Source organism: Balaenoptera ricei, chromosome 7, assembly GCF_028023285.1.
Source record: "Balaenoptera ricei isolate mBalRic1 chromosome 7, mBalRic1.hap2, whole genome shotgun sequence".
NCBI lineage: Eukaryota > Metazoa > Chordata > Mammalia > Artiodactyla > Balaenopteridae > Balaenoptera > Balaenoptera ricei.
Genome location: NC_082645.1, coordinates 47,996,934 through 48,023,798, shown reverse-complemented (window position 1 = coordinate 48,023,798; position 26,865 = coordinate 47,996,934). Strand labels below are relative to the sequence as shown.

The 26,865-nt window shown below is 36.9% G+C and overlaps 1 protein-coding gene across 18 annotated transcripts in view; it reads left to right on the top strand.

Moving 5' to 3' along the window:
* Positions 1-26,865, top strand: part of CCDC148 (coiled-coil domain containing 148) — a 482,246-nt gene that overhangs the window by 61,129 nt on the left and 394,252 nt on the right. For 13 of the 18 annotated variants that reach the window (XR_009504110.1, XR_009504104.1, XR_009504105.1 and 10 more), the window contains exons 2-3: positions 19,846-19,908; positions 20,829-20,950. The exons of 2 other annotated variants lie outside the window; for them this stretch is intronic. Coding sequence is in view for 7 of the 16 variants with exons in the window: in XM_059927154.1 (XP_059783137.1) it covers positions 19,846-19,908; positions 20,829-20,950 (185 nt within the window). In the remaining 9 variants the exon portion in view is untranslated. The remainder of the gene's footprint in view (positions 1-19,845; positions 19,909-20,828; positions 20,951-26,865) is intronic. 3 more of the 18 variants (XM_059927159.1, XM_059927158.1, XM_059927157.1) reach the window with 1 other exon arrangement.

Here is a 26,865-nt window from a genome sequence, read left to right as displayed (position 1 = left end):
GTGAAAGGGAAGAATTTTTTTGGAATTTTCTTCCTTAGATTCTTGTACTGGTTAAATAATATATATATTAATAGTGATGATGATAACATATATGTCATATATATATTCATATAGCAGCCATTAAAGATAAGTATATATAAACATGGACACACAAATAACATGATATAGAAAGATAATCAGGTTATTAAATGAAAAGCAACTTGTAGGAATTCCCTGGTGGTCCAGTGGTTAGGACTCCGCACTTTCACTGCCAAGGGACCGGGTTCAATCCCTGGTCGGGGAACTAAGATCCCACAAGCCATGAGGCACAGCCAAAAAGAAAAAATAAAAATGAAAAAAAAAAGAAAGAAAAGCAACTTGTAGAACTGTACATATATCGTGATTGCATTTGTATGAAGATTGGATATGCACTTTTATATGCATAAAAAAATCTTTCAAAGAATATAAAAGAAAACATTAAAAATGACTACCAGGGCTAAATACAAGTGCTGGAAATTTTAATTTTTACCTTATAGTTTTCTATACAGTTTGATATTATTTAACCAGTACTTTTATAATTGAAAAAATAGTTTAATATATTTATTTATTCCCCATAGAGAATTAAAAAATGACCTTGTAAATACTTTAATGCTAACTTTTTCAAGTTCTATAAAATTCTACAAATGTACTTAATATATCCTGTCTTTTAATAAAAAAAAAAGATTGGTAAGAAATAATTCAATTCAGTATTAGAGCGGAAAAATATACTCCTGTATACAAGTTCACATTTTAAAGGATTCTTGTTGTCATGAAATTGTTTCTCTTTTTACTGGTAAAATATGAAAACTGCAGTAGCATTGCCCCCCATATATAGTGAAATAACTAGTTGCCCCTGCTTAGTATTTTTTAAAATGTGTTTTTCTTCTCCTGTTAAAAAGAGAAAAATTTAGAAACTGTGCTCAAGCAAAAAGAAGAAATCAAAATCAAATCCTACTACCCCAAAATTGCCACTATTAAATATTTGGTACACAGAATTAGAATTGTTTCTCTCTATTCAAGCTTTATCTCCTGTACTACATTGTTGTGGTTTTTTGGAGTACAAGTCCTACAAACTTCTTGTACAGTTTGTGCCTAGATAATTTGTTTTGTTTTGGTTGCTCTTTTGAATGAAATCTTTTCCCATTATGTTTGAATTGATTATGAGATATTTATTATGTAACTGAGTGCTTTATGTAGCCATTTTTTAATTAGCTCTCATAGTTTATCTTTTGGTTCCATTTGTTTCTCCAGGAAAATAATTTTACTTTATACTAACTATTGATACAATGCATAATGTTTCATAATGAAAGTAATATGTGCCATTCTGCTTAGAATTTAAAAGAGAATATGGCAGGTTGGAAAAATACTGCTTAAGCTAGACATTGGCAATAGTATTTTAACTAATGCTTAAAATGTCATGAGATCTTTCATTTGAAGAAGGTTATAATTTGATGCTACGTACAAGATATTTCTTCAGATTGGTATTGTTCTCACACTGTTTGGCCTGGCAGAATCCCCAGCATCTTTGAAAACTTACCCTCATGGGATAATTGGCTAATCTACACAATTAAGCAGTTTAGAATTAACAAACTATCCATATGTTGCACAATTTTAAGCCTAAGTACAACTGACATTTTCTTCCTTGGTGTATTAAAAGAGATTTTCTTAGGAAAGAGAAGAATACAAATTTTAGCAGTGTAAAAAGATTGCCTTGTTACATAAATGATCTCTTTGTTATTTTTTTTCTCATCTCTAGAGAAGTCCTAATTAGGACTCAACTAGTTGAGGTTGTGAATTTTTTTAAGTTTAGATTCTCTATCATATCTGTTAAAATTAACTTTATATTAAAATGTTTTTTCAGCTCTCTAGCTACCACAAAGCTATCATTATATATTAAAATGTTCTTCCTACAGAGTAGGAAATTTCTCATAAAAATATGTTATTTTAAAATATTTTCAGTAAATGGGTAGATCTAAGAGGCTTAACATTTTGATAACACTCAAGCAATTTCAAAAATGTCACATAATGTGAACATGGAAATAATTTCTAAAACTAAATGTTCTTAAATTATTTAACATGGAAAATTCTGTTCAAGTAGCCATTAGTAAACCAAAAGCATTTTAACTATGGGCTGAAGTTGCCACTTTGAATTTCTCACAAGTAAGCATAAAATGGAAATGGCTTAGTTACACAAAGTGTAATGAAAATTGCCAATAGGAGTAACAATGTCATTAGTAACGGTTTAAGCCAAGATCCTCCTAAACCAAACCATTTTCCTAGTATTTCCCTTAAACTGATCATTCAGAGCAGAAATTTGATTCTTCATATGTGTCATAAGATGAGTTACATCAGAAGACACTTCTTGTATAAAAACCCAACATTTAGTATGTATTATAGTGCAAGTTTCCCCCCTGGGAAGCAGTTAGACTCTTGAGGGCTATGCATTGAATTCTGTAGGACCACTTTTCTCCTCATGGAGACTTCCGAATTGAGCAAACTATTGGCTTGATTACTATTATTCGAAGCAGCTACATAAATTTTGTTAAAGCCTCTATATGATTAATAATATCTTCTATTCCAAGTGAAAGAATGAATATAGCAGCCAAATGGTCACACCATTAAAAAACTTTAATGTGAGCACCCAGTGTGCTCACATTAAAGGCAGATTGGAAGGGGTTGTTTCCAGGGCTACTTGTAGGTGACCTCGAGTCCAAGGGAAACCAAGTGTACATCTTCCTAACCAACCTGGGGAGAGTCAAATGCCATAAACTTGTTCCATAAATCCACTGAGTTCCATAAGAAGTATTTAACATCTAGTGAAAAGGAATATTTAGGGCCAGGTTCAGAACAGGTGTCATTAACTGGCCAGGTAAGAGGGTCCCACTTAGTGATATTGGCTTGCCCAGTACTAGAGTTTCTTTCTTCTAAAATAAAATTTCTAAGGGCCATCCAGTTAGAGCCTTTGAGAGGAAAAATCCACCAAGGTAGCCTAAGAGTACTGGATGTAGGAGACTGGCTACAAACCCAGCAATTGGATTGGTTTTTGAAACTTGCAAATGATTGAGCCCAAGGAATAAATACATTTGGTTCATAAAGGAAAGTGTGAGCATTCTCAAAGCAATTAGTATATAGCCTGGTCTGGCATCTTGTATCAGCTGTCTACTTCAGATGTTGTCTTCTTCTTGCCCTGGCCTGGTAGTGCTGGTCTTAGTCAAAGTCATTTGTCAGAAACAGAAGTTGCTGTTCTTTCAGGAGAGGAAACCTGATATGATCCCTTCCAAAGTGGCGGTAAAAAGTCCTTAATTTGATGTCTTTTCCAGTATGCATGATCTTCTGGTTGCAGGTCATGGGGCATCTGACCTTCATCCAAAGATAGATTACTGTGATAAGCTTCAGAAACAAACTTTACAATAGTGTAAGGCAGGGACAAGGAGCCATCTAAAAGGTGAGTCTTAGGCAGTAAATACCAAAAAAAAAAAAAAAAAAAACCCAAAAACCTCAAAGACAACAACACTGGAACTTAATGTCCACTGAAACTTAATTTTTTCTCTCTAAAATTACTCTCATTTCTACCAAATATAGCCGAATTTATTTGTGAAATAAGTCTGGTTTCAATAAACTTGGCCTGATTATTTACATAATTGTAACTGATCATAGAGTCTCTTTTAAGTTGGCTGTGCTGGAACTTTTTATAAAGAATCTCAAATTGAACTTTTTTTTTTATAATCTTTGCAAATACTCACTTTTAATCAGATTATCTACTTTACTTTTTCATTAGTTACAGAAATCTAAACATAACAAAGACAACACATTTTGGAAAAAGATGAAGTATAATAAATAAAGTCATGCTACATTTAAACAATCAAATTGAACTTTTAAAAAGCTGTTCAAGGCCAGGAAAGCCACACCTAGGGCATGCCATCAGATTCTGCCTGCAATATCTATAAATTTGGGTGAATTCCTCTCTTCTCGAGGTCCCCCAAATATCTCGAGGTTCTTGTACCTGCCAGGAGGCAGCCTTCCTTATTCACCTGATAAAGCTTCTGGGAACCTAAGGTTTCCAATTTCTGGAGGAATCAGGTAGAGAGAAAAGATAAATGTTTCAATTCTACTTAAAAAGGTATAATTTACCAAACTACTATAAGTCATAATTAGCTTGAGGAAAAGGGTTTCCTTATGTCTGGAAAACACAGATTAAAAACCAGTAATATTTCAGACAAAAAACCAAAAAAATTATAACCATATTCATCAGTTTGCTGAGTCTTATGTGACTAATCCTTGATCTTAATCTTCTGTTAACAGTTTTATGAAGTCATCAGGTTTTCCATTAGAACTCTTTAATTTCTTACCAAGTTCAGTGGTATGATATGAAAAAAGTACTTTCTATGAATCTTCTTGAAGATGAAGCATTTTTTGCAAAAGCATTGGAGTGAAATAATAACTGTCTATAAATGACAAAAGACTTAAAAAGGCATGGTTAAGGATCTGATTACAATACAGCTGACAAAGAAATTTGGCTACTGCTGTGGCACACATTTTAAGATAATTACTAGAATTGTGACTGATTTGCTTGGACATATTCAACTTCTAGAATTTTATATAATTTCTAGAATGTTTATATTAATGACAATTACCCATACAATATAACCTAAGAAGGTTTATTACCGCTCATTTGACAGTGCTTCCCATATAATTTAACTTACCAAAGAAGCCTGATTAGTTTAATATTTCTCTCTCCAGGATGCTTCAGGGGCCCTTTAGAAAACCTCAAAGTTAGCTAGTAGTCCAACAAAATTCAATTAGAATTTGATCTTTGGGAAGTTTTTCAAAAATATCAAAAAGATTTTAAAACACTTGGTCAAATAGGATCATATGTCACTGTGGAACAGTATGTATTCACTTAACCAAAGTGACAATAAAAGATTTCAAAAGCAAATACAGAAAGTTATAACAGATTACTTAAAAGGTAAAGAAACTTTACAATTGGTTATCAAAAGCAGATTAATATTCTAAGAAAACTTTGTCCTCTTAACAGAGAGAAAACCAAATTCAGGTTTTGCACCACTTTACCCTTAATATTAAGATTCATTTACTCAGTTAAATTTGTTCCAATCTCAGTCAGTACTGACCACACATAGAATTCCTTTCTAAGATTCATTTTTTTCCCTCACAAATCTTCTACAACTTTCTATATCCATATAAATTTGTCCCTTGTTTTCTTTCCCATTTAGAAATAACCAGCTTTAGGACAAAATTACTTTCTTTTCCCTTAACAAAACACATTTCCATTCCTTATACTTTCTTTTTCCTTGCATACAAAGATGTTTTCCTTATTAATTTTTAATAGTTTTAATTATACATTTTAATTAGAATTCTTAACCTTAAAACCTTAGTTTCTAGTGAAAACTAAGAAGCAAGTAATTATAAACTGTTGGTCATACCAGCATTTCCTGATTGACAAACTTATGAACATATTCTATAACCTAATTTCTTTCCTCAGGGGGGTACAAGATGTGTCCAATGAACCCAAACATTTTTAGTTTTTCTCTAATAAGACAAACATAGGTAAAATTAGATTTCTTTAGTAATTAATGTTCCAGTATCTTATTTAGAAATGACCTGGATATCCAATGATCACATCACGTAACTTAATTTAGCAGTTTCAAGTTATCGAAAATCTGGAATAACTTATTTTACGTAGACAGTCCAAAGCATAATTATTCCTAAAGAATTCACCTAAAAACTCTTATCTCATTTACATTTAATTTACTTAAAAGTTTCATCATATCTAGTTATTTTTCTTGTTGACAAATTTTGTAACAGAAATAAGATCTTATTTGATTTCTAGTAAACCTAGGCACAATGAAAGTATTATATTTAATGTTGATGACTCTAAAAACATGTCTGTATTAATTAAGCCAACAAACTTAAAGTTGTTTTCATTTATTAAAATGTAATCCTAGATCATGTGATCCTGAAATTCATTTGGGTTAGTTTCTTTTTTATTTCTAAGTATTTATATAAGTGCTTAATTCCTTTTAAGCCAATTAAATAGAGCTCTTTTACAAATTAATTTTGGCAATACCACACATCTGTAACACACATATATAGATACATACAAACACACAAATAGACACAGTGACCCCATAGTTTCCATTCCAAAATTTCAGCCATGAATCAGATACAATAATACAAAAACCATCAGTTACAAAAGAAGTTGGATTCAAATTGAGTTTCTGGCAGATGGAACAAATCAAGGTCACCTGTTTAAATGGCTAAACCCTTTTTATGAATATTTATAGAGAAGACACTTAAGATTTGTATTTGTCCTTAACAATTCAAGTTCTGAATTACCTATTGCCCTTTTGTTTTTAATAAGAGTTACCTTCCTGAAATTTGCATTTTTAAAAGATGGCCTAGATAAGAGTTCCTGGAGAAGACCAGGTAGAACATTTACATCTCAAAGGCATAGGAGGATTAATGCAAGTTCCTCCTAGGAAGACTTTGTTCTCTTAAGGCCAGAATTTTTTACTTAAAAGCCTCTTAAGATAAATAGGGAAGGTTTGGGGAGTGGTAAAAAGATTGGTGCGCTTTGAATTGTCTCTGGATCCACAGCTCTTTAGATTTGTAAAACCAGGACACTTAGTTTTAATTCCTCAAAGAATTGGGTGGCCACCTCAATGATATCAAAGGACTGATAGACACATTCACTTAGGTTGGAATGTTTTTCTTTCCTTTATTTAGCATAGGGGAGAAGGCCAAAACAAAAAAAAAATTCTAACAAGATCTGAATATCAGCTATGGTCAGTTTAGTTAGACCAGTGGCCTCCCATCTCAATAATCCATTTACAAAAATTTTGAGGATCCGCCCTGGGTTTAAGAAATTCTTTATGGCCCTCAGTATGGTCTCAGTATGGTCTGAAGAGGCTCACCTATAGCCTCAGGTGGTCCTGTTTCTAAAGGTAACCATTTAATAGTCTCTTCAGAGAGGAATGGCAATCCAGAGGATTACTAGAATGAGCACTCAAGTAAAGGAGAATAGAGGGGAGCAGTAGTTACATCGGTCTTAATTTTTGTTTTCTTTTAGGTATATTTTATATCTTTAATCTTTCATTAGCCTGCTACAACAAATCCTTCAATGAGGCTATTTTCACATTTTGAAGCCTTTTGGGACTTCTGTATATCAATTTAAATAGGTACAATATTTTAAGATTATAGTGAAACAGGAGAGAAGGAGGAAGGGCACAACTTTTAAAAGAATGACATAGCCATAGGACATGACAAAAACTGGTTAGAACCAACTAGGTCCAATATGGCAGAAGATTTGACTTCCAGTGGACCTTGAGCCTCATTATATGCTCATTGTAATACATTAGCATAAGCTAAGTCACAGACCCACCAGTGCCATGACAGTTCCCAGGTGACCATCAAAGATCAAAAAGTGGGCAGTGGCCCAATTCCTAGAAATCTCCACCCCTTCTCCAAAATAGTTGAAATAATCCTCCTCCTCATTAGCCTATGAAATTACCCAGCCCATAAAAACTAACCAAGCCATACTTCAGGGCCTCTCACCTTCTGAGATGGCCCACACTCTGTAGAGTGTTTTTCTCTCTAAATAAAGCCACTTCTTACCTATCACTTTGTCTCTCACTGAATTCCTTCTGTGATGAGACATCAAGAACCTGAGCTTCATTAAGTCCTGAGACCAGGTGTGTGATCTCAATTAAAAGACCATGGGTTCAAGTCCCAATCTGGGTTTTGGCTGAGTTTGAGTCCCAATCTGAGTTGCACAGTTTCAATAGCTTTCTAAAATTTTAACAGTTTAGAAGTTTTTCCAATTCAGAAGATCCAAGCATCTAGCTCTACAAATATGTTCTCCTGATAATCTAACTTTAGAAATGAAGAAAACTCTTACCTCTCTTGTTTATAGTAGACCCTGCAGGCAGAGATCCAGGAGACTGCCATGGTAAGAACTTACCTTCTGCTGGCTTTCTCTAACTCTGTATCCAAAAATCACTTTTGGAGTGCCAAAAGAACCCCATCTTGGCCATTTCAGGGAGGGATTTCCTTTTGTTACTGAACTCAGGTCTGGCTGCTCGCCCCTTGAAGCCAATACTTGAGAGGCAAATATTGGTAAAAAGGAAAGTTTGCTTTATTCAGGAGGTCAGCAACTGGGGGAGAAGGCAGACTTATGTCCAAAGACCAGCTCCCCACTGTTGATTAGTGGGCAAGAGCTTTTAAAGGTGAGTTTCAGGGGTGTATAGGTAGAGGGAAGGGGCTACACGCAGAACAGCACAGTCAGCTCCGACAGTCATCTTGAAATTAGTCATGCAGTGGTCTGATCAGTATCATCTTGATTGTTTTAATTACAGTTAATCTTCAGTCACAGGATCAATTTGTTCCCATTTCCTTGAGGCCAGTTCTCACAATTGAGGCCGCTTATGTCATGGCTTATGTCTGGTCATCATGTAGTTAAATTCTTCCACTGGGTGGGGGTTTCAGTATCTACAAAACAGCTCAAAGGATATGGCTCAGAATATTATCTATAGCCCTTGAAGAGGATGTCAAATGTCCTTGACTTTGTTTAATGACTAAGCTATTATTATTTTGTCCTGTTTCATTGCTTTCCTTTGCTTCTGCATTTTCTCATTTGTCTGATTAAATTTATTCTTTGGCTACAGTTTTCTGCAGACAAGAGGCAGGTAGAGGACATGGGGGAGGGGGGTATTCTGTCATGGGAAGGCCCCATAGGGTCTTGCTCCATTTCACTTTAATTCCCAACTAAGTATTAATAAGTACTTACAAGCATGCATAAACCCAGCTGGAATCCCCACAGGTAGCTGTCCTCAAGGGAGCTACTTCACCTTTGAGGAACAATTTCCCATGATCAATTTGGGAGCCTAAGTTATTTATTTTATTTTTATGTATTTATTTTTTTTATAAGCAAGGCATCCTGAGTACATTCATTTTTATTTTTTTCTAAGACACACTTTCTGGATATGTAGGAGCCAAAGTTCTGTTACAGTTCTTTTTTTTTTTTTCTTTGTAACGTCTTTATTGGAGTATAATTGCTTTACAATGGTGTGTTAGTTTCTGCTGTATAACACAGTGAATCAGCTATACATATACATATATCCCCATATCCCCTCCCTCTTGTGTCTCCCTCCCCCTCTCCCTATCCCACCCCTCTAGGTTGTCACAAACCACCAAGCTGATCTCCCTGTGCTATGCGGCTGCTATCCACTAGCTATCTATTTTACATTTGGTAGTGTATATATGTCCATGCCACTCTCTCACTTCGTCCCAGGTTACCTTTCCCCCTCCCCATGCCCACAAGTCCATTCTCTACATCTGTGTCTTTATTCCTGTCCTGCCCCTAGGTTCTTCAGAAACATTTTCTTTTTAGATTCCATATATATGTTAGCATACAGTATTTGGTTTTCTCTTTCTGACTTCACTCTGTATGACAGACTCTAGGTCCATCCACCTCACTACAAATAACTCAATTTCGTTTCTTTTTATGGCTGAGTAATATGGGGAGCCTAATTTAGATATGAGCTATCATCTGAACGACTTTCTGAGGACAGTGTGGTGGATTGAATGTGTGCTTCTTCTGAGTCTAGCTCTCCAAGGAGTTGCCCTTGCATCTATTCATTTTATGTGTCTCTGCTTCTACCTCCAACAGTCTAAAACTGCTGTAGGTCCTCAGAGCACTGATGACCATTCTTTGTCTCATGTGTCCCTGGAAGAGCAGTATTTACTTAATAGTTAGAGTGGGGCTCCTCTGTAAGACCACTGTACATCATGAGGATTAATCTTCAGACATTTCTGCTAGTTCTCAATCACCTGAGAACACCTTGTGGCTGGAAGGAGCAAATGTGCCTTGTTCTTTGGAGATGAATAATTCAGTCTCTCATTTCACTAACAATATTTTGTTCAGATCAAATGTCAACCTTTTTTTTTTTTTTTCAATTTAAGCCAAATTTAACAAACCCAGCCACCCGTGCTTTCCTGGGCCTCCTACCCAGATCACCCTAGGTGTCTGCTCGGAAATGCAACAGTACCACCTAAGACTCCAAGTCTTTCGTAAAAACAGCTGAAATACAATTTTTATAATCATCATTTAAAAGCAATGAGATCTGGATATCAGGGGTACTCACTGGAACACCTGAGGAGTACTGAGAAGCTGGTGGGGCTCAGTGGATCCATGTTGGTATCAAGTCTTCATTCGGCATAGACTCCAAGTGTCCTCTGGCATTTTTTTCTGATACCCTGCCAACTACACCATGCATATGTCAATGAAAAAATTAATTAATAGTCAATCTAGATATAACATCATATTCCTTGCCTCAACACCTTGTCTCCCGATTTATTGGCCTGTCATGCAGCGAGGAGAGTGAGCTTAGACTCCGTAACAAGTTGTCAGGAGACCTTCAAGATGGCGGAGGAGTAAGACGTGGAGATCACCTTCCTCCCCACAAATACATCAGAAATACATCTACATGTGGAACAACTCCTACAGAACACCTACTGAATGCTGGCAGAAGACCTCAGACCTCCCAAAAGGAAAGAAACTCCCCACGTACCTGGGTAGGGCAAAAGAAGAAAGGAAAAACAGAGACAAAAGAATAGGGACAGGACCTGCATCTCTGGGATGGAGCTGTGAAGGAGGAAAGGTTTCCACACACTAGGAAGCTCCTTCACTGGCAGAGATGGGGGGTGGAGGGGGGGTGGGGGGAAGCTTCAGAGCCACGGAGGAGAGCGCAGCAACAAGGGTGCAGAGGGCAAAGCAGAGAGATTCCCACACAGACGACTGGTGCCAACCAGCACTCACCAGCCTGAGAGGCTTGTCTGCTCGTCCCCCGGGATGGGTAGGGGCTGGGAGCTGAGGCTCGGGCTTTGGAGGTCAGATCCCAGGGAGAGGACTGGGGTTGGCTGCATGAACACAGCCTGAAGGGGGCTAGTGCGCCACAGCTAGCCAGGAGGGAGTCTGGGGAAAAGTCTGGAACTGCCTAAGAGGCAAGAGACTTTTTCTTGCCTCTTTGTTTCAAGGTGTGCGAGGAGAGGGGATTCAGAGCGCCACCTAAACGAACTCCAGAGACGGGCGTGAGCCGCAGCTATCAGCGAGGACACCAGAGACGGGCATGAGATACTAAGGGTGCTGCTGCAGTGACCAAGAAGCCTGTGTGCAAGCACAGGTCACTATCCACACCTCCCCTCCTGGGAGCCTGTGCAGCCTGCCACTGCCAGGGTCCCGTGATCCAGGGACAACTTCCCCGGGAGAACACATGGTGCACCTCAGCCTGATGCAATGTCATGCCGGCCTCTGTCGTCACAGGATCGCCCCGCATTCCATACCCCTCCCTCCCCCTGGCCTGAGTGAGCCAAAGCCCACTAATCAGCTGTGACTTTAACCCCATCCTGCCTGGGCAGGAATAGACACCCTCAGGCGACCTACACGCAGAGGCAGAGCCAATCCAAAGCTGAACCCAAGGAGCTGTGTGAAAAAAGAAGAGAAAGGGAAATCTCTCCCAGCAGCCTCAGGAGCAGCGGATTAAATCTCCACAATCAACTTGATGTACCCTGCATCTGTGGAATACTTGAATAGACAACCAATCATCCCAAAATTGAGGTGGTGGACTTTGGGAGCAACTGTAGACTTGGGGTTTGCTGTATGTGACTGACTGGTTTCTGCTTTTATGTTTATCTTAGTCTAGTATTTAGAGTTTATTATCATTGGTAGATTTTTTATTGATTTAGTTGCTCTCTTCCCTTTTTTTTATATATATAAATGTATATATTTTTTTCCTTTTTCTCTTTTTGTGAGTGTGTATGTGTATGCTTCCTTGGGTGATTTTGTCTGTATAGCTTTGCTTTTGCCATTTATCCTAGCGTTCTGTCTGTCCGTTTTTTTTCGTTTGTTTGTTTTTTAGTATAGTTTTTAGCCCTTGTTATCATTGGTGCATTTGTTTTTTGTTTTGGCTTCTCTCTTCTTTCTTTTTTTTATTTTTAATTTATTTTATTTTAAATAATTTTCTTATTTTTTATTTTAATAACTTTATTTCTTTTTAAGTTTTTTCTTTCTTTCTTTCTTTTATTCTCCCTTTTCTTCTGAGCCATGTGGCTGACAGTATGTTGGTGCTCTGGCTGGGTGTCAGGCCTGTGCCTCTGAGGTGGGAGAGCCGAGTTCAGGACATTGGTCCACCAGAGACCTCCTGGCTCCACGTAATATCAAACAGTGAAAGCTCTCCCAAGATCTCTATCTCAACGCTAAGACCCAGCTCCACTCAATGACCAGCAAGCTCTAGTGCTGGACATCCCATGCCAAACAACTAGCAAGACAGGAACACAACCCCACCCATTAGCAGAGAGGCTACCCAAAATGATAATAAGGTCACAGACACCCCAAAACACACCATCAGACACGGTCCTGCCCACCAGAAAGACAAGATCCAGCCTCATCCACCAGAACACAGGCACTAGTCCCCTCCATCAGGAAGCATACACAACCCACTGAACCAACCTTAGTCACTGGGGGCAGACACCAAAAACAACGGGAACTACAAACCTGCAGCCTGCTAAAAGTAGACCCTAAACACAGTAAGTTAAGCAAAATGAGAAGACAGAGAAACACACAGCAGATGAAAGAGCAAGGTAAAAACCCACCAGACCAAATAAATGAAGAGGAAATAAGCAGTCTACCTGAAAAAGAATTCAGAGTAATGATAGTAAAATAATCCAAAATCTTGGAAATAGAATGGAGAAAATACAAGAAATGTTTAACAAGGACCTAGAAGAACTAAAGAGCAAACAAACAATGATGAACAACAAAATTAAATTAAAAATTCTCTAGAAGGAATCAGTAGCAGAATAACTGAGGCAGAAGAACGGATAAGTGACCAGGAAAATAAAATAGTGGAAATAACTCCTGCAGAGCAGAATAAAGAAAAAAAAATGAAAACAATTGAGGACAGTCTTGGAGACCTCTGGGACAACATTAAATGCACCAACATTCGAATTATAGGGGTCCCAGAAGAAGAAGAGAAAAAGAAAGGGACTGAGAAAATATTTGAAGAGATTATAGTTGAAAACTTCCCTAATATGGGAAAGGAAATAGTCCATCAAGTCCAGGAAGCGCAGAGAGTCCCATACAGGATAAATCCAAGGAGAAGCACGCCAAGACACATATTAATCAAACTATCAACAATTAAATACAAAGGAAAAATATTAAAAGCAGCAAGGGAAAAACAACAAATAACATACAAGGTAATTCCCGTAAGATTAACAGCTGATATTTCAGCAGAAACTTTGCAAGCCAGAAGGGAGTGGCAGGACATATTTAAAGTGATGAAAGGGAAAAACCTACAACCAAGATTACCCAGCAAGGATCTCATTCAGATTTGATGGAGAAATTAAAACCTTTACAGACAAGCAAAAGCTAAGAGAATTCACCACCAAACCAGCTCTACAACAAATGCTAAAGGAACTTCTCTAGGCAGGAAACACAAGAGAAGGAAAAGACCTACAAAAACCCAAAACAATTAAGAAAATGGTAATAGGAACATACATATCTATAATTACCTTAAATGTAAATGGATTAAATGCTCCAAACAAAAGACATAGACCAACTGAATGGATACAAAAACAAGACCCGTATAGATGCTGTCTATAAGCAACCCACTTCAGACCTAGGGACACATACAGACTGAAAGTGAGGGGATGGAAAAAGATATTCCATGTAAATGGAAATCAAAAGAAAGCTGGAGTAGCAATTCTCATATCAGACAAGATAGACTTTAAAATAAAGACTATTGCAAGAGACAAAGAAGGACACTACATAATGATCAAGGGATCAATCCAAGAAGAAGATATAACAATTGTAAATATTTATGTACCCAACATAGGAGCACCTCAATATATAAGGCAAATGCTAACAGCCATAAAAGGGGAAATCAACAGTAACACAATCATAGTAGGGGACTTTAACACCCCACTTTCACCAATGGACAGATCATCCAAAATGAAAATAAATAAGGAAACACAAGCTTTAAATGATACATTAAACAAGATGGACTTAATTGATATTTATAGGACATCCCATTGGAAAACAGCAGAGTACACTTTCTTCTCAAGTGCTCATGGAATATTCTCCAGTATAGGTCATATCGTGGGTCACAAATCAAGCCTTTGTAAATTTAAGAAAATTGAAATCGTATCAAGTATCTTTTCCGACCACAATGCTATGAGACTAGATATCAATTACAGGAAAAGATCTGTAAAAAATACACACACATGGAGGCTAAACAATACACTACTTAATAACGAAATGATCACTGAAGAAATCAAAAAATACCTAGAAACAAATGACAATGAAAACACGACGACCCAAAACCTATGGGATGCAGCAAAAGCAGTTCTAAGAGGGAATTTTATAGCAATACAGTCCTACCTCAAGAAAAAAGAAACATCTCAAATAAAGAACCTAACCTTACACCTAAAGCAATTAGGGAAAGAAGAACCAAAAAAAACAAACAAACCCCAAAGTTAGCAGAATGAAATAAATCATAAAGATCAGATCAGAAATAAATGAAAAAGAAATGAAGGACACAATAGCAAAGATCAATAAAACTAAAAGCTGCTTCTTTGAGAAGATAAAGAAAATTGATAAACCATTAGCCAGACTCATCAAAAAAAAAAGGGAGAAGACTCAAATCAATAGAATTAGAAATGAAAAAGGAGAAGTAACAACTGACACTGCAGAAATACAAAGGATCATGAGCGATTACTACAAGCAACTATATGCGAATGAAATGGACAACCTGGAAGAAATGGACAAATTCTTAGAAAAGCACAACCTTCTGAGACTGAACCAGGAAGAAATAGAAAATATAAACAAACCAATCACAAGCACTGAAACTTAGACTGTGATTAAAAATCTTCCAACAAACAAAGCCCAGGACCAGATGGCTTCACAGGAGAATTCTATCAAACATTTAGAGAAGAGCTAACACTTATCCTTCTCAAACTCTTCCAAAATATAGCAGAGGGAGGAACACTCCCCAACTCATTCTACGAGGCCACCATCACCCTGATACCAAAACCAGACAAAGATGTCACAAAGAAAGAAAACTACAGGCCAATATCACTGATGAACATAGATGCAAAAGTCCTCAACAAAATGCTAACAAACAGTCCAACAGCACATTAAAAGGATCACACATCATGATCAAGTGGTGTGTATCCCAGGAATGCAAGGATTCTTCAATATACTCAAGTCAGTCAATGTGATACACCATATTAACAAATTGAAGGATAAAAACCATACGATAATCTCAATAGTTGCAGAAAAAGCTTTTGACAAAATTCAACACCCATTTATGATAAAAACCCTGCAGAAAGTAGGCATAGAGGGAACTTACCTCAACATAATAAAGGCCATATATGACAAACCCACAGCCAACACTGTTCTCAATGGTGAACAACTGAAAGCATTTACTCTAAGATCAGGAACAAGACAAGGTTGTCCACTCTCACCACTATTATTCAACATAGTTTTGGGAGCTTTAGTCACAGCAATCAGAGAAGAAAAAGAAATAAAAGGAATCCAAATTGGAAAAGAAGAAGTAAAGCTGTCATTGTTTGCAGATGACATGATACTATACATAGAGAATCCTAAAGATGCTACCAGAAAATTACTAGAGCTAATCAATGAATTTGGTAAAGTTGCAGGATCCAAAATTAATGCATAGAAATCTCTTGCATTCCTATACACTAATGATGAAAAATCTGAAAGAGAAATTAAGGAAACACTCCCATTTACCACTGCAACAAAAAGAATAAAATACCTAGGACTAAACCTACCTAAGGAGACAAAAGACCTGTATGCAGAAAACTATAAGACACTGATGAAAGAAATTAAAGATGATTCAAACAGATGGAGAGATGTACCATGCTCTTGGTTTGGAAGAATGAACACTGTGAAAATAACTATACTACCCAAAGCAATCTACAGATTCAGTGCAATCCCTATCAAACTACCAATGGCATTTTTCATAGAACTAGAACAAAAAACTTTACAATTTGTATGGAAACGCAAAAGACCCCGAATAGCCAAAGCAATCTTGAGAAACAAAAATGGAGCTGGAGGAATCAGGCTCCTGGACTTCAGACTATACTACAAAGCTACAGTAATCAAGACAGTATGGTGCTGGCACAAAAACAGAAATATGGATCAGTGGAATAGGATAGGAAGCCCAGAGATAAACCCACTCACATATGGTCACCTTAATTTTGATAAAGGAGGCAAGAATATACAATGGAGAAAAGACAGCCTCTTCAATAAGTGGTGCTGGGAAAACTGGACAGCTACATGTAAAAGAATGAAATTAGAACACTCCCTGACACCATACACAAAAATAAACTCAAAATGGATTAATGACCTAAATGTAAGGCCAGACACTATAAAACTCTTAGAGGAAAACATAGGCAGAACACTCTATGACATAAATCACAGCAAGATCCTTTTTGATCCACCTCCTAGAGAAATGGAAATAAAAGCAAAAATAAACAAGTGTGACCTAATGAAACTTAGAAGGTTTTGCACAGCGAAGGAAACCATAAACAAGAGGAAAAGACAGCCCTCAGAATGGGAGAATATATTTGCAAATGAAGCAACTGACCAAGGATTAATCTCCAAAATATACAAGCAGGTCATGCAGCTCAATATCAAAAAAACAAACAATGCAATCCAAAAATGAGCAGAAGATCTAAATAGACATTTCTCCAAAGAAGATATACAGATTGCCAACAAACACATGAAAGGATGCTCAACATCCTTAATCATTAGAGAAATGCAAATCAAAAGTACAATGAGGTATCACCTCACACCATTGAGAATGGCCATCATCAGAAAATCTACAAACAATAAATGCCGGAGAGGGTGTGGAGAAAAGGGAACCCTCTTGCACTGTTGGTGGGAGTGTAAATTGATACAGCCACTATGGAGAACAGTATGGAGGTTCCTTAAGAAAATAAAAATAGAACTAACATATGACCCAGCAATCCCACTACTGGGCATATACCCTGAGAAAAGTATACTTCAAAAAGAGTCATGTACCACAATGTTCATTGCAGCTCTATTTACAATAGCCAGGACATGGAAGCAACCTAAGTGTCCATTGACAGATGAATGGATAAAGAAGATGTGGCACATATATACAATTAAATATTACTCAGCCATAAAAGGAAACGAAATTGAGTTATTTGTAGTGAAGTGGATGGACCTAGAGTCTGTCATACAGAGTGAAGTAAGTCAGAAAGAGAAAACCAAATACCATATACTAACACATATATATGGAATAAAAAAAAAATGGTTTTGAGGAACCTAGGGGCAGGACAGGAATAAAGACGCAAACGTAGAGAATGGACTTGGCGACTCGGGGAGGTGGAAGGGTAAGCTGGGACGAAGTGAGAGAGTGGTTTGGACGTATATACACTATGAAATATAAAATTGATAGCTAGTGGGAAGCAGCCGCATAGCACAGGGAGATCAGCTCGGTGCTTTGTGACCACCTAGAGGGGTGAGATAGGGAAGGTGGGAAGGAGACGCAAGAGGGAGGAGATATGGGGATATATGTATATGTATAGCTGATTCACTTTGTTATAAAGCCGAAACTAACACACCATTGTAAAGCAATTATACTCCAATAAATATGTTTAAAAAATTCGTCAATCTAGAAATAAATAGACAACTTTATTTGAGCCATCCTGAAGATTATTACCTGGAGACAGTCTTTCAGAAATCTCTGAGAGCTGTTCCACCGGTTAGAGGTCAAAGCACAGTTATATAAGTTTCTGAGACAAAGAGTTATAAGTCAAATGACAGATTACACAATCCAGATCTGTGCTTACAAAGCTAATAGTGGGTCATCATAACCCATTAAAAGATTAAGGAGAAAGGTGATCTCCTGAGGAGGTCTGGTTAATGCAGACGCACAATACACTCTAAAGGGGAGGGAAGAGGCCCAAGCAGGCAGATGAAAATTTTGTTTAAATTTTTTTTGTCTTGCCCTCAGAAATTTTATTTCTTCAAGGTCATAGTTAAGTTTGTACCATATAGTGTTGGGGAAGAAGAATTTTCCTCTACCGTTCTAGGTTCTTCTGGTTGTTCTAAGAATTAAATTGACATGAGACAGATTAACAGGGGAAAATCACACAAAAGTTTAATAGCTTGTATACATGGGCGAGACCCAGGAAAACTGAGTAAGTCGCCAAAATGACCAAAGCCCTCACCTTAAATGCCAGAGGGAACTGCAAGTGGGAAGGCCTTGAAGCAGAATGAACTTGGTATGTTTGAGAAATAGAAACACCAGTGTGGTTGGAATGTGTGAATGAGATGAGGGTAGAGAGATGATCAAAGGCAAGATCACCCAGGGCCTTATAGGCCATTTAAAGAAGTTTGGATACTATCTTAAAGGGTATGGGTACCACTGAAGGGATTCAACAAGGTCAGATTAGAGTTTTTAAGAGGTTACTTGGGCTGCTGTGTGGAGAATGCACTGTAAGGGTACAAAGTAGAATGCCTCTGTCATCCAGGCCGGAGGTGATGGGGGCTTGAGGCAGTGCAGGTGGACAGATTAGATGTGCAAAATCTTCCAGAATGAAAAAGAATCTTAATGCATAGGATATGGGTATGAGTAGAAAGCAGATGGTATGAGGATTGTCAATATTATCAAAGGGTTAAAACAAGAATTCCTTGACAGAGACCCTATAGAAATTACACACTGAGGTTTATCCCTATATTCCTAAAGCTGGTGAGCAATCTCCATGATTCTTGGTAACTTGGCAGAGTTTCTGAAAATCATGGACTTGTGCGACTTTTTCTTCCATTTAAGAAGATTTAGGTTACTGCAAAGGCCACTAGACACGATCAGTTCAACCTAGCAGATATGGAACAAAAATGTATGAAAAATGTGTACTGTTATTTAAAGAACCACTTGACTAGTATCTTGCCCTGGGGGTGCCATAAAAAGATGTCAGTTCAGTTTGGTGCTGCTGCAGGTTGGGTTCTTAGGAAGGAGATGCTGAGGCAGTTTGGGGTGCTAGATATTTATCAGGGATCCATACCTGTGAAAGGAAGAAGGGAGAAGCAAGATTGGGCAAATGAAAAAGTCAGTTTCAATGCAGGTCCAACAAAGTGTGGGTCAACCCCGAAGGGAGCTCTGGAGCAAATATTGCCCACCAGAGTGACCTGCATTAAGCCCAAACTGCTGGGTCTTTACATCCTTGCCTCACTCTCTCATTGGGTATAGGCTACCCCAGGAATGGTGTGCCTTTGGGTGAGGCTGTTCTCTGCAGCTGAGTCCAACCCTGAAGCTGGTGACAGGTAAGCATCAAGTGCTTTCTAGAAGTGGATGGCACATCCCCATGTCCACCACAAGTACTGTATTGCTGAAGAGGAGTAGTAAGTAATTTGGCTAGCTGCTTTATTCTTTAATTTAGGTATTTCTTTCCTCTCGAGAACTCAAGATAAAACATACACAATTTTTTAATCACAAAATATTTACCAGTCACTGGGACAATCCAAGAGAGGGTAAATAAGAGATAAGAGATTGGTTGGAGAAACCAAGATCAGAAAAGCACAAGGAGAAAAAACTAATGGAAGGAGGCTTCTAGGAGCAAAGAGAAACAAATTTTAATAAAATACATGGAGTTATGGCATCCGGTCCTGGACCTTATTTCAAAAATCACTACAATGAACATATCTTTAAAACAGTTTTTTAAATTACATTGTAAAATGTTATTAGCTCTCTTTTGTTTCCTTGACAGATATGGAAAACATGTATAAAAGAGACCGACCATTCATGACAGTTCAGAAAAATGATACCTCAGGTATTTTTTCTACTTCTAAGCCTGTTTTATGATTTATGGTGGATTTTGGGTGATATAAAATTGGAATGTTGATTTTCAAAAGTTTAATAATGGAAGGTTCATTTTTTGGTCACATTGAAGATTTCTCCAGTTCCCTTACAATAGTCAGGCCAACCATTCTTTCCTGTGCTTGTCCTTAAATCGTTTGGAAGCTTCTTGCAGTCATGTGATCCATGATATACTTAATTGCCTTACATCTCACAGGTGAATTTTTCACATCATTGAGGCAATGATGCTTGAATTACCCAAATTTTTATACTTCACGCTACTTGGCCTTAGAGTATCCTCTACCTATGTTTCACTTTATCAAAATAGTTAGTATCAAACTAAACTAGGACATTTTATATGCTTGGATGGAGAATGCCTGCCCAAACATTTTGTATCATTTTAATCTTATCTGGCCTATTAAATTTTTTGGGTTTCAGTTTCAACCTTTTTTTGTATTTAATTGAAATCAATTTTTCTAAGTTAAAAATGCAGCTATGACTTTAAAAATTCTATTTACTTAATTTGATTCATAAGAATGTGATACTTAAATATTCACAGTTGATGACTAACACATTTTAAATGAAAAGAATGGTCACACTTTGTATCTTGACAATATAATTTTCTAAAATTCTCAGTATACTAACTTAAATGGAAGTATTCCTTTTATGCCCTTTTAGAAGTAATTTTATGCAAGGAATATAGTGGCAATATTTTTAAAATTTCCAGAAATTGAGGTTCAAATATACTACAAATATTGCAATATATTACTTCTCATATTTGCTTAAAAATCTTTAAAAATAAGACCTGCAGTCAACATGTTGCCATAACTCTATTTTGACTTCCTATAACATAATACTATTTCTTTGTCATTTTCTGTTTTTGATGAAAAACAGATAATCTGGTATTTCATATGAAAAGTGAAATGAGAAGCACCAAGTATAAACCAGTAGACTATCAACAATTGCATGCATTAACCGAAGCAAAAAAATTAGCTTCTGCCTCTACGGAGCTAAAGGTTAGAAGTTGTGTGTGTGTGTGTGTGTGTGTGTGTGTGTGTGTGTGTGTGTGTTTTCTAGTTTTGGAAAATTGAATTGCTAGGAAGTAAAATGGTAGTTACAATGAAATGTGAAAATAAATAACATTCTAAATAGTTTTTAGAATCTCCCAACTATTGGTAATAGTGAATAGCAACATTTTTTTTTTCCTATTTCTTTATTTTATTTCTTTATTTATTTTTTTGGCTGTGTTGGGTCTTCGTTGCTGCATGTGCACTTTATTTGTGGCCAGCGGGGGCTACTCTTCGTTGCGGTGTGTGGGCTTCTCATTGCGGTGGCTTCTCTTGTTGTGGAGCACAGGCTCTAGGCGCACGGGCTTCAGTAGTTGCAGCACAGAGGCTCAGTAGTTGTGGCTTGCGGGCTCAGTAGTTGTGACTTGTGGGATCTAGAGTGTAGGCTCAGTAGTTGTGGTGCACTGGCTTAGTTGCTCCACAGCATGTGGGATCTTCTTGGACCAGGGCACAAACCCGTGTCCCCCGCACTGGCAGGCGGATTCTTAACCACTGCGCCACCAGGGAAGCCCTGTGAATAGCAACATTTATTGAATGCTCTCAGACACTGTGCTATGTAGTCTACATGCATTACTCATTTAATGTTCTTAACAACCCCATGAGGCCTGAATTCACCTTTAATTTTAGAAAGATAGCTATCTCATTAATTTTCAACAATTTCTAACATAATCTAAAAAAAATAAAAATTGCTAGTAAGTGCTAGCCATGGATTATCATCTAATTTAAAGCTCCTTCTGCAACACCATACAAAGTATGCCCCCAGGTGCCTCTCTTTTCTCGAATTCCCTTTTTGCCCTGATCTAAGAAGAGGTGAGCCTGGACTAGATTTGAAAGAGGTTTATGTGCAAGTGATTGTGCACAGTATTTTAGGACCATGGATGGGTTTAGGATTATTCAGGCAGTATGTTTCCCTCTTATGCAAATAATAGAGTACATTATAAACAGCATTTTCATTGCTTGGTTGCATTAAAAAATCTGGTTTAGCAAAGCAACATATTAAGCAATTTACAAGCTTTCATGTGTATTTAATATTTTTGTGTTATATTAGTTTTACATAGCTTTTTATTGTTAATATTTTTTTAAAAAGGCAACTCTCATGATTTCAAGGCACATTTGATACCCTATTCTGGGGAAATTACCATATATTCATGAGCTATGTCCCCTCAAACTAAGGAGACCACTTAAAAAGTAGGGCATTATTTGTTTGTTTCAGATATAGCTTTAAAATAATTTAATGTTATTCAAAGAAATTTTTTGGCAAAATCACTTACATAACTATCATCCTAATAAAACTATTTTCATATTTCTGACTTCTGTGCTGATCCGTTGTATATACACCATCTATACACATATGTATTGATACATATAATAAATACATATTATGTACCTTGAATATATAATGGTGGACAACATATAACACCTACCCTCATGGGGTATACTATTTGCAGGAGAGAGGGAGGAGAGAAGCCAGTGTTTATCAAATAAGCCCTGAAATAAAATTATATTAAGTATAAACTCCAATAAAAAAGGCTGTCTGGTGTATAATAACAGGACTTGATCCTAATTGGGTGGGAAGGCTTTTCTAAGGAAGTGACATTGGAATTGGAATCTCAAGGACAATAAGAATTAGCCAAACAAAAACAGGAGTGATGAGTACTCCAAATAGAAAAAGATGCATACCTTATCACATTCCAATTTTTGGATATTTAGGTTGTATCCAAGTTTGTGATATTGGAAATCATGTTTCCATAAATATCTTCATGCATGGACACTTTATGTGGATAAATTCCCGTGATTGGGATGTCTGGGCCAAAAAGTATGAATGTTTTTTAGTTTTCTCCCAAAGTACTGTTGTAGTAAAGATGCCACTACAAACATTTTGTCTACACCCTTTTCAGTATTGGAATGTGTACAGTTGACTCTTGAGCAATGTGAGGGTTAGGGGGGCTGACCGTCTACTGGAAGAAAATCTGTGTATAATTTATAGTTAGCCCTCCTAGTCAGCCCTCTGAATCCAAGGTTGCTCTATATCTATGGCTTTACATCCTCAGATTTAACCAGCTGCGGATTGTGTGATACTGTAGTATTTAGTGAAAAAAATGCACGTATAAGTGGACCCATGCAGTTCAAACCTGTGTTGTTCAAGGTTGACTGTACATATATGTTCATATATATATTCCAAATATTATCTATATATCTGTTCATCCATCTGTCTGTCCGTCTGTCCATCCAGCTATTCTTCTATCCAGATGCACATTTTGGATGAATGGGGAATCGTTGAATGTTAAAATCAATATTTGGTCAAAGTGAATTTCTCTTTGATGATAGGATTTCTATCAAAGAATAAACATATTTAAAATTTTAAATTATTAATGTGGTTTTTTGAGTTTGACATTAAGTTCAGGGACAATAATTTCTTAGCACTGTCAGCTAACTATATTGCTTCTCTGGTCACTGTGTTATACATTTATGAGGTTAAGTGGATGATCACTCTCAACTGACATTTTAAATAACATCAATAACCTTTTTGTTCACAGAATATCATTCATGAAGAAGCTTCTTAGTTATATATTTTCTAGAAATAACTTGGTACCTGGGCTTCATAGCTTGGCAAATCTCAAAAAATCTCTTGCCATCAACTACTGAAAATGGTTCACAGTCTGTAGCAATCATTTTGACAAGCTTTTTGCTTCCATTTTTAGTCTCCATAGATTCATAATAATAAATAATTGTCCTTTTAAAGCATTTTTGTAATATCCATTGTTTTGAATTTGGTCAGTGAGAACAAAATGTGTCCTGGATACCTCATCATTTTCAGTCTTCTTTCCTTTGTACAATCTTCATTTTTTATTATATCTAGTTTAAGGAAGATTTATTGGGAATGTCATTTTCATGATTTTTGGACTCTTCCCTTCTCATTTAATTTAGAGATATCAACTTGACATTTGGCTTTTAATTTATTCTTGTAAGATGTGAACAATTCCCAAATAGGGCTTTTTCTTGAAAGACACATGGCTTAAATGGAATTAGATAACTGAAAATTAAATACAATTCTTAAAATTTATTTTGTTTAATGTTATGAATGCTAATATATCAAACAGCCTACACCAACTGGAATTATGATAATATTGTCTCTGTTATCCTTTCTTATATTATTGTTCAACATTTTATGAAATATGTGTTGACTGAAGAATAATATTTTATTCTTAATGTTACATAGTTAACACATTCTCTCTTAGTATTTGTATTAATTATCAGTCAATTCCCAATTTTTTTTACCAATTAAATATGCTCTTTTTTGCACATGAAATTAACAGCTTTAACAATCTTTATTAATTACCACGGCACTTTACTGTGGCAATAATAAATGTAAACATACTCAAGCTGAATGATAGAATGTTAACATTTAAAGCACATAAGAAGGACTTCCCTCGTTGCGCAGTGGTTAAGAACCTGCCTGCCAATGCAGGGGAGACGGGTTCGATCCCTGGTCTGGGAAGATCCCACATGCCACAGAGCAAATAAGCTCGTGCGCCACAGCTACTGAGCCCGCGTGCCACAACTGCTGAAGCCCACGTGCCTAGAGCCCGTGCTACACAACTAGAGAAGCCACCGCAATGAGACGCCTGCACTGCAACGAAGAGTAGCCTCCGCTTGCTGCAACTAGAAAAAGCCCACGTGCAGCAACGAAGACACAACGAGGCCCAAAATTAATTAATTAATTAATTTTTTTAAAAGCACGTAAGAAGATTTTTGCTTCAAGTTACATCTAGAATGCTTAGCTATATTTGAAAAGAAATTAACAGTAAGTATTTTTAATTAACAATAAATTAGGAAGTCTTGCCTGATTCGTTTTGCTGGTATTGTTATACTGATTAAATGTGATAATGACCTATATAATTGCTGTGTTATTGATCATGCACAAATTCTGGGATGCCAGATAAGACACTGATGTGCACATTGAATAATCTAGTCTTTCAAAGGCTGAGACTGAACCTGAAGCCAAATAGTAGATGTGGGCTGAAAATTGAGACCAATTTTTGGTACATTATATGTTAACTGTTCATTCCCAGTTTAAGTACAAAAGGGATCTTTACAATTTTTTTTTAATTTTTATTTATTATTTATTTATTATGTTTATTTTTGGCTGTGTTGGGTCTTCGTTTCTGTGTGAGGGCTTTCTCCAGTTGCGGCGAGTGGGGGCCACTCTTCATCGCGGTGCGCAGGCCTCTCACTATCGCGGCCTCTCTTGTTGCGGAGCAGAGGCTCCAGATGCTCAGGCTCAGTAGTTGTGGCTCACGGGCCCAGTTGCTCTGCGGCATGTGGGATCTTCCCAGACCAGGGCTCGAACCCGTGTCCCCTGCATTGGCAGGCAGATTCTCAACCACTGCGCCACCAGGGAAGCCCTACAATTATTTTTATTTGAATTTCTTTGCTTAGCAAGAATGAATATTTCTTCTTGTCCAACTCAAGTAATCCATCTACTAATTCTTTTTTTAAAACACTATATTATGGAAAATTGCAAGAATATGCACAATTAGAGTGAATGGTATCATTAATCTACACATAACATTATCAAGCTTCAACTATGAACAACTCTTGGCCGTTATTTCCTCTGTACTCCCACCTATGGCTTCCCTCTGCACCAGATTATTTTGAAATCTCAGACATCATAATATTCACCATAAATATTTCAGCATGCATCTCTAAAAGATTAGGGCTATAAAACCCCAAACCCTACAATACCATTACTATTAAAATGTTCATGATTTCTTAATAATTTCAAATAATCAGTGTTAAATTTCCCTGATTGTCTCCAAATTTTTTTCTTAAAGTTTATTCAAATTAGTATCTAAATAATATCCATATATTACAATTGATTTTTATTTTTTTAGGTTTCCTCCTCCATCCTCTTGTGTCCTTTTTTTTATATAAATTTATTTTATTTTATTTTATTTATTTTTGGCTGCGTTGGGTCTTCGTTGCTGTGCGCGGACTTTCTCTAGTTGTGGCGAGCGGGGGCTACTCTTTGTTGCGGTGCATGGGCTTCTCATTGCAGTGGCTTCTCTTGTTGCAGAGCACAGGCTTTAGGCGCGCGGGCTTCAGTAGTTGTGGTTCGCGGGCTCTAGAGCGCAGGCTCAGTAGTTGTGGTGCAGGGACTTAGTTGCTCCGCATCATGTGGGATCTTCCCGGACCAGGGCTCGAACCCATGTCCCCTGTATTGGCAGGCGGATTCTTAACCACTGTGCCACCAGGGAAGCCCCATTCTCTTGTATTCTTATAATTTATTTTTTGAAGAAATTGTAGTATTTATCCTTTATAGTTTCTTACAGTCTGGATTTTGCTGATTACATCCTGGTGGTGTCATTAAACATATTTTCCTATCTCTTGTATTTCTGGTAATTGGTAGTTATATCTGGAGACTTGATCAGATTCAAGTTCAATTTATTTTGGTAAGAACACTTATTGACAGAATCTCTGCGCTTGTCTTTTTCTATTATAAGTAGTGCTGCAGTGAATAGCTTTGTTCACCTATCTTTTTATACTTTGGCCAATACAGTTTTCAGATAGATTCTATAGGTAAGATTGCTAGGTCAAAGGATAAATCCATATGATACTCCAAATTCCCTTCTACGGGGGGTTGCATCATTTTGTATTCCCACTAGCAACATAAGAGAGAGAACATGTTTTCCCATAGCCTCACATAGTGTTTTGTTAAATATTTGAGTTTTTGCCAACCTGATAGATGAGGAATTGCATCTTAGTATAGTTTTTTAAAAACTTTTATTTCTTCAGTTCTGTATTGAGTTATAACTCACATATAGTGAAGTACACAAATCTAAAGTGTACATCTCAATGAATTT